Source organism: Triticum aestivum, chromosome 4A (assembly GCF_018294505.1).
Source record: "Triticum aestivum cultivar Chinese Spring chromosome 4A, IWGSC CS RefSeq v2.1, whole genome shotgun sequence".
Classification (NCBI taxonomy): Eukaryota; Viridiplantae; Streptophyta; class Magnoliopsida; order Poales; family Poaceae; genus Triticum; species Triticum aestivum.
This window is the reverse complement of record NC_057803.1, coordinates 367,378,749-367,392,871: the sequence shown is the minus strand read 5'-3', so window position 1 is coordinate 367,392,871 and position 14,123 is coordinate 367,378,749. Positions and strand designations below refer to the sequence as shown.

The 14,123-nt window shown below is 46.8% G+C and overlaps 1 protein-coding gene across 5 annotated transcripts; it reads left to right on the top strand.

Moving 5' to 3' along the window:
• The first annotated feature begins 211 nt into the window (after positions 1–211).
• On the top strand, positions 212–12,902 carry LOC123086116 (uncharacterized). Of its 5 annotated transcripts, none has more exons than XR_006440458.1 (3): positions 212–589; positions 2,583–2,995; positions 3,105–5,113. XR_006440458.1 is itself a non-coding variant. In XM_044507830.1 (2 exons), the coding sequence occupies exon 2, from the start codon at positions 1,619–1,621 to the stop codon at positions 2,267–2,269; it is 651 nt and encodes a 216-aa protein (XP_044363765.1). In that variant the 5' UTR covers positions 212–589; positions 1,338–1,618; the 3' UTR covers positions 2,270–2,570. The 5 variants fall into 5 exon arrangements, 2 of the variants coding, with proteins under 2 accessions (XP_044363765.1, XP_044363763.1); XR_006440459.1 differs by lacking the exons at positions 2,583–2,995; positions 3,105–5,113 and adding exons at positions 12,396–12,429; positions 12,516–12,902 and having other exon boundaries at positions 215–589; XR_006440457.1 differs by having other exon boundaries at positions 2,583–5,116.
• The last annotated feature ends 1,221 nt before the right edge of the window (positions 12,903–14,123 follow it).

Genomic DNA, 14,123 nt, shown 5'->3' with positions numbered 1-14,123 from the left:
AGTTCAACCTAGCACTAGGGAAGTTCAACTACTACCGCGGAGGCAAGTCAGGATGTCATGAGAATGTTATTCTGAACCCGTGATCAGAATAGTGTTTACGTGTATGTATATATATAGTAGCACTATTCTGTTCAGAATAACTATTCTGAAAACATCCGCTTCTATAAGGGTCGATGCCATATTCCTGAGAACGGAGCAGGCGAAAAGAAAAACAAACCATACCTTATCCCCGTCGCCCACCTTCCCCACAACCCACCCAAGCCCCCCGGCCAACCCCGCCGCCCACCGCCCACCCCGCGGGGCCACAACATCCTTCCTCGCCACAACCCACCACCTTCCTCCCGCCGCCACACTAGGCTCCCACAATCGCCCCACCTTCTTCTAACCGCCGCCATGGAACACCACCTCTGCCCCGATCCACCTTGGTCCTGTGCGCCGCCGTCGGCCGTGGATCCCGGGCGACGCCTCCTGTCTTTGGATCGCGACCTCCGCCGCAGGGGTCCCCGAGTGAAGACGAGCAAGCCGTGCATCCCAGGCACCGTCTCCTACCTCTGATCCCGCCGGCCGCCACCGGGGTCCCCGACTAAAGGTGAGCAACCTCGCTACCCCACCTCCTCACGGAGCCTCCTCCCTTGTGGGGACACACCCATCACCGTGGCGCTCAGGCCGTTCACCACGACCAGCTCAGGCCGTTCCACCATAGAGCTCTCGGATGTTCACCGCTTCAGCGCCCAAACTCCAGCCATCCGAGGATCTCCGCCAAAACTCCCCAGCTCGCCGCCCCAGCATCACCTCCTCCGCCCTAAAGATGTGCCCAACCTCCCTCCTGCTCACCGCTGTGCACCCGGCCGCCGGCACGGACTGCACCCAGTCGCCAACACGGACTGCTCCGACTACTTTAGCTCCGGAAAGTTGGCTCCACGGGCTCCGCCTACGCGAGTGTTGATTTTGGAACACTTGCTCAAACCACCATGGAGCAACGAGTTTGTGCAAAGGCCAGCCTTAAACAAGCAGCCAAGTAGCTTAATCGATTTCTTGGCTTGCTAGCAGTACACGCATGTGATACTGTTCATCAATCAAGTTGCTTGTATGTGTGCTAGTTTCAGGCTATTTTTTGCTTTGCTTCAGAGAAGACACCACAACCTCATCCACGAGTTCCAATAGCTCAAGCTTTTAAGAAAATACACTTGACGCAGCTTTATGGTACAATTGTGATATTTTCTGAAGTGATTTTATCACCTCTGTAGCTATGCTATTTTGGCAATGTTTTGTTTTGCATATCAATTAATTTGACATTAGTAAGAAGAAGTTTTCTCTGGTGGCAAGCGGTCATGCAGGCTGTTTTGTTACTGGCAAGGAACCATGCAGGGACCTGTCCATCCACCGAACCGCAACCGCACCTGGTCTGGTCACCTGGCCGTCAACACACGCCGCTGCGACGTGTCATGCCAGCATGCACCACCATGGCCTACTGCTGCTAGGGCCGCACGCCGTAGTCCCTAGCCGGCGCAAAAAATGTTCTGCAAAATAATGCACGGATGAATGAGAGAAGTTCCGTTATAACCGGAGTAGTATTCTTGAGAGCTCAGATAACTAAATGTCCGGGCACTGAAACCTGATGGCCTCAAGCTTGCAAAACGACATTCAGAAGTTCAAGGAGGACCCAAAAACAAATAAAAGAGCATCATGTCCTGGGGTGTGCGTGCTGGGTCTGGTGTTTAGTGTGTGTGTGCGCGCGCGCATGAGCTCACTGTGTGGGAGCTTGTGTTTTGTGCTCACGTTCCACCTGCCCAACACAGTTGTGCCACTGCACCTCAACTCAGAGAGGAGCGCCATCTTGGCATGGATGCTAGAGTGCTCCACCAAGGGGGTCAAGGGAAGCTGGAAATTGCCCAAGCTGGCATATGAGATGAAATGGGCCTCTGAATTGACGGAGGTGGCTGAGCGAGAAGAGAGCAATCTCGTCAAAGCCACCACGGTGGAGGAGGAGGCATACATTGCTAGTAGGGTCGCAGAGGCCCGGAGGCTAGAAGCTGCAAGGGCTGCAGGCGCTCCTGAGGGCACCGAGGATGATGATGACGACGAAGAAGAAGATGATGCTGATGAGGAAGAGCTTGCCGAGGAGAGGCAGGAGGAGCTTGGCGTAGGCAAAGTTGCTAGGGCAGAGATTACCAGGAAGCCCGAAGGGGAGGAACCCCAAGTCTTCGAGCTGCCGTGCCACCTTCGAAGCAGGGGTATACAAGAGTCTGCGGGCACTCCCCCGCCCTGATCTGATCCCGCGGTGAGGAAATCAACCACCAAGACGGGGTGTCAGGAGGCAGTACGCCGGCAACCAGTACACATGTCAAGCTCAAGCCCCCATCCTCTCAGCAAGAGCTTACTGGGGAGGGTGAGGCTTCCCGTTCGCCAAGCTCGCCACTGCCAGCCATCAAGAGGGCCAGGGAGACTCCCCCACCTCCTCAATATAACATGAACGACCTTCTTGAATCTGTTGAATAGTAATCAAATCTTTATCTTTTTTTATTAATCAAGCTTTGACTTGCTCAACTGTTATCCTGTTCTGACTTTTCTTGTCTTACAAGGATGCAAAACCACTAGTGCAGCGGGTGAAACACGCTAAGACATTGGAGGGGCGAAGCTCCCCGACAGGTGCCAGGTAAGTTTCACCAGTGGCCGATGCCACGGTCACCAGCCCCGTGCATGGGGTCGCACCGCCTGTCCCTCCATCTGGTGCTAGCACCGAGGTCCCTTCTCTTGAATCTGACAATGAGTTGGGAGAGGCCCACCAACAAGAGGAGCACCAAGAGACGGATCCTGTCATGCGGTCCCCGTCAACCATCGCCCCAGAGAGTGCCACCCCGACAAGGGCCTCCATCGACGATCCTATTTGCGCCGGTACCACCTCGCCCGTGAGATTAGTTGAAGGTAGTGCACCGACAACACAAGCTTCCTTGGGAGGGAGTGCCCCCCCCCCACACACAACAAGTACTGACAGGTAATCCTCTCATTATTCCACACTTTGCTGGGACTTTTATTTTTCTTGTCTTGAACTTGCAATTTGAACCTTGTTTATTTTTTGATCTGAGCCCCAATTTTCCCCGAAGGAAGTGACACTACTACAGGATACTCCTAATGCGACACTATGATTAGAGACCCTTCGTCGAAACTATGTGCGATGCAATAATCACAAACGGTGGTGTAAAAAACCCGTCAAAAAGGTGCAAAAAGTTTGTGATGGAGGATGCATCAAACACGGTTCAGATTTTGGTTGCGTGTGCGATGCAGGGCATACAGTTCAGTTCAATTAACTGTTTGCGATGATGAGGAACAAAAGAAACGGGAAGCCAGATGAAGGTGTGTGTGATATACAACATACGGTTCACTCGGATGAACTGTTTGTGATTAGGCAACACAAAAGAAACGGTCAGCCAGATCAAGGTGTGTGCAATATATGTCATGCGGTTCAATCGGATAAACTGTTTGCTTTGAGCCAAGAGAACAGAAACGGTTCAATATAACAAGATGTGTGTCATACGCGGCAAAAATGTCTATAATCAGAAATGTGTGTGAAGACTGATAATAACACACATGATTGCTGCTAATAAGTCATGTGTGTTGTGGGCAAACGCTTGGTGGTATACAATTATGAACGATTGATGAAATCATCACCGACGGGTTTCCCAGTATGCTCTATGTGCAATGTCATTGCACACAGAACAACAACACATGTACTTATAACTTATAAGGACTTGATTCCATAAAAAGATTGAACATCCAATTACATATGTGGCTAGTACACACATGACCATTGCACACACTAAAGTACGTTCCAAAATGCCTAGGAAACTCAAATAATGTATTAAAAGGCAAAACAAACTATGAGTAATTTCATATTTTTAGGACGACGCTACTATAGTTGCATGTTGCCTCTGTAAAATAAATCAAGGCAGTAAGAGACAGCGTATGTCGTTTCACACACATAGGTGACAAGGCCCCTCTCCGAACCATGAGCCTTTTTGAGAGAAGCTCCAGTTTGTAAGAAGTTTGTACCAAAACTTGTCCCAATTTGGACTAATTTTTTACCACAACATGATGGTGCTATGTCATAATACCATGCCAAGTTTCATTATTTTGAGGCGAGTTTTGGATTTACAGTAATATTAAAACCAGGTTTCTCAATGTTTAATGTCGAGTCGGCACCGTCCTGGATAGGCTTTTTCCTCGTGGGTCCCAAATGAAAAATTCAAATTTGTCACTACCATGCAACTTTTCTTATTAAGAATTACAGACCATTTGGTGTGCTAGCTGAAAATAAGTTTGTGGGTGCTGGTGGGCGCCAAGAACTTGCGGTTCTGTAATGAACAAAGATCTCAAGGATCCTGCGAGAGTGAGGATCTTTCCCTATGTTGTGAATGCTTATAATATTTATGTCATAATTAAAGAAATGGCAAGCCATTGGCCCAGTATGAAAGAAAATGTGGGTCAAACCCTAGTTGAAAAGGGCAACAATGTCTAACTCCAGCTTACAAAGGATACAAAAGCACAAGGATTAATTGTTCATCAGGTTTACACATAACCCATGTTGAATAGGACAAAGAAATCTAACTCAACCAAAGTTTTCGACAGTTACAATCAAATGGACCAGTCTAATCCATAAAATCAAGATCCCAATACAATAATTCTACTGCTCCATGATGATCACAAGCTGTTGTAAATAGAAGCCGAACACGATCAGAAGCCCTTAGGTCCACCTGAAACTTCTTTTTATGCTCTTCAACACTTGCAGCTGTGAGTAATTTCTTGTTGAAAATTTAATCCTCACGGACAATAGTGCCCTCACATTCAACATGAAGAATCTAACAAAACTAGTGTTTGCACTATTGGATGATATCATTCTAGCGTTACTGTCTTCAAATGAATGTCATGAGATCTGAGAAAATCCCCGTGCTTCATCAATCATCGATTGGTTATACCTTTTTCTCCATGTGTTTTTGCCTAAATAGAGATGAAGATTAAAATAGTTAATGTCTAAAAAAGATTATGTCGAAAGAGTGATAGTTGAATGATTAATTATAGTACATTATATATGGGCTTTCAATATGCGTGAAATCATCACCTTTATATACAAATTATCCAAACATGGAAAGCATTGCAGCAAGGCAATAATGATGTTGAGATCAAAACACCACATACTAATATATAGGGTCTTGACAGAATCCACCAACACTGATAGGATGGACAAGCACTTCATTGAGCATAGACCATAATATTAGCATGGAAAGTGTACTCCAAGAAGATACTTAACTTATGCGCACAAATGAAAAATGCAAATTAAAAAAGTGTACGTGAATAATATACAATACCTTAGTAGGTGTGGAGGCAAACACCATCTCAAACCATTTAAACGGATCACAAATTGCACCCAAGGTCTCCAGTTTAGGCGCAGAGACCACATTTATTTGCTTAGGTTTATAACAACAATCAAGGACCAACCTTTGAAGTGAAGGGGCATCTTCAATGATGAGCTCCTGTCCTCAAAACTAATTCTAATGCTTACAAGGTGAGGCGACTTAATTTTGAGACAACGAATATCGATTCCTGCTCCAAAAACAAGCACCAAACGCTCCAGTGCAGGGCAGCTGGAGTGGATGATGTTGTGTGGTGAGGCCCCTGACAGATGAACCAACACAAGCGCAAGTTTTTTCAGAAGTGGAAGTCGAAGCACTTGTACCAGATTGTCTACTAGATGGCACTGGGTCAAGGTGGCGGTGCAGTGAGAGGAGGAAAACCATGACATGGGCATCGGTGGTGAGGGCACAGATGCAGCTATTGGTGGTAACCTATCGCTGTAGTAATGGTAGAACTCAAGCTCCTGGAGTTTATCAAATTGACGGGATGTCAGCCACGCGGCAACCGTGTAGGGTATGTCCAGCAGGTAGCATGCCGGGAAGCAGATGCGTTGAACGGAGCCCCCGTGGGAGGAGATGATGGCTCCGAGGAGTTCAGAATCATCATCGACAGATAGCTGACGACAGTCAAGATTAAGAGGCGTGGTGTGCCACAGAGTGCGCCACCGAGATGTGAGGACTTGTGTGCGGTAGCCATCCTTGGTGGGGAGAAGGGAGATGATCCCACCAAGGATGTCATCCGCGGGAGATTCTACTGGTTCCTCAGTGTTGGGGAACGTTGCAGAAAATTAAAAATTTTCCTACGGTTTCACCAAGATCCATCTATGAGTTCATCTAAGCAACGAGTCGAGGGAATGAGTTTGCATCTACATACCACTTGTAGATCGCGTGCGGAAGCTTGCAAGGTGATGATGGAGTCGTACTCGACGTGATTCGAATCACCGATGACCAAGTGCTGAACGGACAGCACCTCCGCGTTCAACACACGTACGGGACGGGAGACATCTCCTCCTTCTTGATCCAGCAAGGGGGAAGGAGAGGTTGAGGAAGACAGCTCCACCGGCAGCACGACGGCGTGGTGATGGTGGAGAAGCAGTACTCCGACAGGGCTTCGCCAAGCACACAACGGAGGAGGAGAGGTGTTGGGGAGGGGAGGGCTGCGCCTTGGAGGGTGGTGCGGCTGCCATCCCCTCACCCCTCTATTTATAGGGAGAAGGGAGAAGGGGGCCGGCCCCTCTAGAACCCATCTAGAGGGGGGGGCGGCGGCCAAGGGGAGAGGGGGAGAGGGTGGCTTGCCCCCCAAGCCAAGGGGGCGCCCCCTCTAGGGTTCCCCCCTCAACCCTAGGCGCAAGGGCCCAAGGGAGGGGGTGCGCCCAGCCCACCAGGGGCTGGCTCCCTGCCCCACGCAGCCCATGTGGTCCCCCGGGAGGGGTGGCCCCTCCCGGTGGACCCCCGGAACCCTTCCGGTGGCCCCGGTACAATACCGGTATGACCCCGAAACTTCCCGGTGCCCGTTTGACAACTTCTCATATATAAATCTTTACCTCCGGACCCTTCCGGAGCTCCTCGTGACGTCCGGGATCCCATCCGGGACTCCGAACAACATTCGGTAGTCACATACTAGTCTTCTTAATAACCCTAGCGTCACCGAACCTTAAGTGTGTAGACCCTACGGGTTCGGGAGACATGCAGACATGACCGAGACGCTCTCAGGTCAATAACTAACAGCGGGATCTGGATACCCATGATGGCTCCCACATGCTCCTCGATGTTGTCATCGGATGAACCACGATGTCGAGGATTCGATCAAACCCTATATACAATTCCCTTTGTCAATCGGTACGTTACTTGCCCGAGACTTGATCGTCGGTATCCTAATACCTTGTTCAGTCTCGTTACCGGCAAGTCACTTTACTCGTACCGTAATGCATGATCCCGTGTCCAACACCTTGGTCACATTGAGCTCATTATGATGATGCATTACCGAGTGGGCCCAGAGATACCTCTCCGTCATACGGAGTGACAAATCCCAGTCTCGATCCGTGTCAACCCAACAGATACTTTCGGAGATACCTGTAATGCACCTTTATAGTCACCCAGTTACGTTGTGACGTTTGATACACCCAAGGCACTCTTACGGTATCCGGGAGTTACACGATCTCATGGTCGAAGGAAGAGATACTTGACACTGGCAAAGCTCTAGCAAAACGAACTACACGATCTTTTATGCTATGCTTAGGATTGGGTCTTGTCCATCACATCATTCTCCTAATGATGTGATCCCGTTATCAACGACATCCAATGTCCATAGTCAGGAAACCATGACTATCTGTTGATCACAACGAGCTAGTCAACTAGAGGCTCACCAGGGACATATTGTGGTCTAAGTATTCACACGTGTATTACGATTTCCGGATAATACAGTTATAGCATGAACAAAAGATATTTATCATGAACATTGAAATATAATAATACTTTTATTATTGCCTCTAGGGCATATTTCCAACACTCAGGTCCAGGGGGCGCTTCTGGACGCACAGCCAGGTCCAAGATCAACATATGGCGGTGGCGCTAGACGGAGCCTCATCTGTGTACATACCAATCTAAAAGTAAAAAGTGGCATAACATGTAGGAAATTCGAAATCAATTCTCAAGATCAGGAAGAAAAAAGGCACAAACATATATGTAGGTGACTGGCCGGTTTTTCCGCCGGAGTCGCAGTTGTTGCCGAAGTTGCTGTTGACCTCCGGCTCCGGCTGGGGGGGTCATGACGACGCCAACGAATTCAAGGTCGTGCTGCTGCCCACGCGAGACCTCGTCGGTGGCGACGGAAACCTCTATGGCCAGCTTGACGCGTTGTGCGGGTGCTTCACCAGCCCCGGCGTCGCCACTCGCTCCGATGGTGCGCTTCGGCGACATCTTCATACACTCCGGAGTCCAGACGTAGGTGACCACTATGGACAGGGGGTGCGGCCGCCTATTATGGCTGGCGGCTTGGGTGCGCAATTAATATGGACCAGTGGGAGCAAGGCAGGTTGCAGTCAAAAGTTGCCTCGCCTCCTGGTGAGCCTGCGCGGCGGACGTCTGCCATTCCTACCACCATTTCACACAGCTACTCGAACGCCTCCTCGTCAATACACACACCTGCATGCACGCTTCCCGGTATGCCTGCCGGCGGACTACTCTTATGCGTCCCGTCAACTGATGCTCCTCACACGGCACACGGGATGTGTGGCAGCACATATATATTTTGGTTTATTTTCTGCCGCTTTACTGCTTCACTAAACCGTTTGCGTTGAAGAGATGCACAAATCTTGCGTTGAACATCTCGCACGCTTCCCGGTGAACCTGCACACTGACGAGTTTTGGATTAACTCGAATTTGAAAACTAGGCATCTCAATGTTTTGCCGGCAATCAACAGTGCCCCGGTGTTTGAACTTTATTCCCATTTCTCGCATGGGACCTAAGCATGCACCCAAGGACACATATTTGATTTTCAACCAATTTATATGCATTGGAGCATGTGCATGTAGTTCAAATTTGAATTATGCACATAAAATGCATTGAAAACTCAGTTAATGCATAAAAATGTCCAAACGAACCCCGAAAAATCACAAATATTTACACAACACTCCTGTAGTTCTATGTTGACATGAGAAAAAAAAATTGAAGGCAATAAGAGGCAATGGATATCGTTTCGTCCCCAAAGGTGGGACGTTCCCTACTGAAAACCATCATGGTTGTTGTGAGAAGCTTCGATTTGTGAGAAGCATATACCCAAACCTGCCCCAAATGGGACAAAATTTGTACCACGACATGTTGATGCTGCTCCATGATAGCATGCCAAGTTTCATGAATTTCACACGAGTTTTGGATTTACTAGAATTTTAAAACCAGGCATCTCAATGATTTGCCGGCAATCAACGGTGTCCCGGTGTTTGAAATTGATTCCCATTTCTTGAATGGGACCTAAGCATGCACCCAAGGACACAAATTTGATTGTTCAACCAATTTATATGCAATGGAGCATGTGCATGTAGTTCCAATTTGAATTATGCACATAAAATGCATTGAAAACTCAGTTAATGCATAAAAATGTCCAAACGAACCCCGAAAATCACAAAAATTCACACAACCTGTTGTTCTATGTTGACACGAGAATTTTTTTTGGAAAGCAATAAGAGGCAATGGATATCGTTTCGTACCCAAAGGTGGGATGTTCCCTACCGAAAACCATCATGCCTGTTGTGATAAGCCCCGGATTGTGAGAAGCATATACCCAAACCTGCCCCAAATGGAACAAAATTTGTACACGGCATGTTGATGTCGCTCCATGATAGCATGCCAAGTTTCATGAATTTCAAATGAGTTTTGAATTTACTAGAATTTAAAAACTAGGCATCTCAATGTTTTGCCGGCAATCAACGGTGCCCCGGTGTTTGTAATTCATTCCCATTTCTTGCATGGGACCTAAGCATGCACCCAAGGACACATATTTGATTTTTCAACCAATTTATATGCACTGGAGCATGCGCATGTAGTTCAAATTTGAATTAAGCACATAAATGCATTGAAAACTCAGTTAATGCATAAAAATGTCCACACGAACCCCGAAAAATCACAAAAATTCACACAACACTCCTGTTGTTCTATGTTGACATGAGAAAAAAAACTTGAAAACAATAAGCGGCAATGGATATCATTTTATCCCCAAAGGTGGGACGTTCCCTACCGAAAACCATCATGCTTGTTGTGAGAAGCTCCGGTTTCTGAGAAGCATATACCCAAAACAGCCCCAAATGGGACAAAATTTGTACCATGTCATGTTGATGCCGCTCCATGATAGCATGCCAAGTTTCATGAATTTCAGACGAGTTTTGGATTTACTAGAATTTTAAAACCAGGCATCTCAATGTTTTGCCGGCAATCAACGGTGCCATGGTGTTTGAAATTCATTCCCATTTCTTGCATGGGACCTAAGCATACACCCAAGGACAAAGATTTGATTTTTCAATGAATTTATATGCACTGGAGCCTGTGCATATAGTTCAAATTTGAATTATGCACATAAATGCATTGAAAAATCACTTAATGCATAAAAATGTCCAAACGAACCCTGAATAATTCCAATTCTTTTATGATCATTGTTGATAAAAGGTCTAGCAATTCAAACACCGTCCATGGGAGCTGTGACCCCATTATGTAATTCAAATCAAGACATAAAATCAAGTAGATCCCACACAGTTTATTATAACCAACCGTGTGAGATGCAACAGAAAATATCTTTGGACCTTGTCTGAATAAGGGACCGTGTCTGATGACACTTTGCGCGCCAGTTTTTGTCTAAAGCGATTCCAAATTTTCGGCTTTCGCAGAAATATCTACCTCCCCGCCCCTCCCCCTTAGCAAAAGCCACATTTCCCCTCTTTCCGCCTTCCTTTCCAAGTTGAAACCTTCACTCCTTGCTTGAAGTGCCGCCACCTCCTCGCCGACGATCCTCCTTCACGCTGCTCGGCCTCGCCTATCCAGGTAGGTAATCCACACCCGACCCCCATCCTCCTCCTCCTTCCACATCCCACATGCCCCGACCGCTGGCGCGAGTGCGACACCTTCCACCCAAATCACCGACCCATCCAACAAATAAGCGCCAGCCTAAGCCATGGTGCACGTAGTATAGCCATGACCTCAAGGAGCATTTGGCAGCGGAGAAGAAAATTGTGGCCACACGCGAGGATTAGGTCACGATGGCTGCCATTCATGCCGACCCACAGATCTTGGAGGAGCACCTCACCGTCGAGGCCACCATTGACGCCTCGCGCGTCGACACCGTGATGCGATTGGCTGCTTTAAACGATAGTTCATGGCGTTTTCTCGAGGCCACCATTGGTGCCTTCGGCGAAGTCTACGAGGTGTTTTCTCAGCGTGCATGTGCTTACCTCATCTCGAGAGCCAGCAGGTTGGTGCCCGGAGCGGCTCAGGCAACTCACCACTACAATGAGGGCACTGACGATGTTGAGGCCTCGCCCTCTTCCATGTCCAAGGAGCCAATCGTCATCGATATCTCCGACAATGAGGAGTAGCTTGTCTTATTAGCTCACTATAAGGACCCATGTTCAGTTTGCTAGCTACTTCCTTTCCTTAACAAATTCTAGTGAATTGTGCTATCTACTTTTACCATGCAATCTTCTGCTATAGTGTATATGTTCTATATGTCGTGCAATGTGGTGTTCAATTAACTGCCCGGTTCAATTCTGCAAATGTGATGTTCAATTCTTCAGGGTGCAATATTTCCAAGTTGTTAAGCATGCTTGGTTTGGTTAACTATCTGGTATTCTATTAGGAGTATGTTATATTGTTCCATTGGTGTTTGGTTAACTGCTTGGTTCATTTGTTGTGGCTTGGTTCACTTATTGTGGAGTTTAGTTAACTGCTTGGTTCAATTCTGCAATGCGATGTTCAATTGTTGTGGCTACATTCTGTTATTGTATACCATGTGAGGAATGAATCGAATTTGGCTGTACTAAATACATGAGAAACAAATACAATTGCTATATTTCCAAGTTGCTAAGCATGCTTGGTTTGGTTAACTGTCTGATCTTCTATCAGGAGTATGTTACATTGTGCATCAGGAGTATGTTATATTGTGCAATGTGGTTCTCATTTAATGTTTGGTTCATTTGTTGTGGTGTTTAGTTAACTGCTTGGTTCAATTCCGCAATGCGATGTTCAATTTATGTGGCTGCATTTTGTTATTGTATACCATGTGAGGAATAAATCGAATTTGGCTGCACTTAATACATGAGAAACATATACAAGTGTTATATTTCCTAGTTCTTAATCATGCTTGGTTTGGATAAATGGGTTTTCCATGTGGCTTGAATTAATTTGATGAATCAACAATGTGCTTATTTAACATCAACATATTTTACTAATAGCATGCGAACCCTCACTTAACCTAATGACTAACTACCTTATATGTGTTGCAGGGAAACAATGGGAAGCACTGAGGTTTACAAGATGGTACTAACTATTATACCTTGCCTTTTTGTATTCCTTTGCCAAATTTCCAATCTAGAGAAGATATTTATGCACATCCTTGTTTTCAGGCGTCACTGATGATTACCTCTCAAACCACCTCTGTGGTCAGGAGGCGAGGAAAGTTTTCAAACAACACCCACGGTTCAATACTGAAGTGTTCCTGAAGAGGTCGAAGGATGGACGGTCAATCATCCACAAGCACAGGCCTAAAGTTGCAAAGACCTTCAACATGAATGAAGGCTGAATATTCGCCTTCCGCTTCAGCAGTTTTCCAGATGAGATGCATATCTGTATGTACCGTCTATCATGATAATTTCGAAAGGTTCGAGATGTTGCATGTGAAACTTGTTGCTGGTGCAGTTGTGTAATGCAGTAGCTGAGTGCTGAAGCTATATCATGTTGTACTCTGATGTATTTCAATTATCAAATCCTACTTCCTTAATATGGAAATGGAATATATTATGTGCTTAATATGAATGACAATTAGATTAGTAAATGGGTTATTAATAATAGGGAAATTAGCCTGCTAATTGGGTTTTTCTATTGCGAACGGTTAATGAGAAACCACCGTGGGCTATGACCTCACGCAACGCACACAGTTTCTAGGAATAAACCATGTTGGATCAATGAACAATCACACACGACATTCTCTTCAAAACTGTTTGCGTTACGCCACCTTGCGCAAACGTTTTCCTTGTAGTGACTGTGTGGGATGTATATAAGAACAAAAACATTTATTGGTGACTGGCTGTGTGGGATGTACTTACGACCGGAAATGATTTTGCCTGTACAATTGTATTTTTAGCACTACTGTACATATTTGTGTATTTGAGTGCTCGCCGGACGCACACAACCTCATTTTGCCGAGCATGTGTGCCAGGAGGGCATATCCCCAACGGTTTTTGGGTCGTGTGGGAAGGACGCCCTGTCGCCCACACTCACTTGGTGACGGTTCCGAATGCCGTCGCGGAAAGGGGTTAAAAACTATTTGTTTAGGACTGACGCGCACCAGTGTGAGGTCTTTGAGAAGTGTCCAATATTGTGAAGGCTGTTGTTGAGGAGGCTACCAAGATTGCCCGATAGAAGATGATGAGCGTATTGTCAGGAACCTCCATGAAGCCCCCACAGAGCTAGAGGAGCCCGACAGCAGCCGGTCTAATCCCACCAAGATGAACGTGGATGAAGCACCTGTTGCGGACGTCACTCCAGCCCTCACCAAGCAAACACCAGCAGCTGCCACCTCGCAGAACCCATCAAGCAATACAAGATTGGGTGTCCCTCAACATGGACTTGGAGCCCCCAGCTCATCTCGAGCTGTGGGGCTAAATTTTTGTTGAAGAAATTGCGCAAATCCTGCTCTCCTTGGCCCATAAGTCTACACACGCTGATGACATCGCCTATGAACAAGAATACTTCACCTTCTTGTAGGCCATGGCCATCGGGTTCAAGGGCATCCAGGATAGGTATGGCAAGAGGCGGAAGCAAGCTCAGGCGGAGCGCAAATCCATGGACACAGTTGATCAACAACTAAAGGAGAAAGCTGAAGAGCTGCGCTGGAAGTGCAACTAATCCCCGAGTGGTTTTGGTAATTCATACAACATATAGCTCATTGAACTAATATCCATTCAAGATGATTATTTCAGAAAGTTCAATGATTGTCATGGCATGGACTAGAG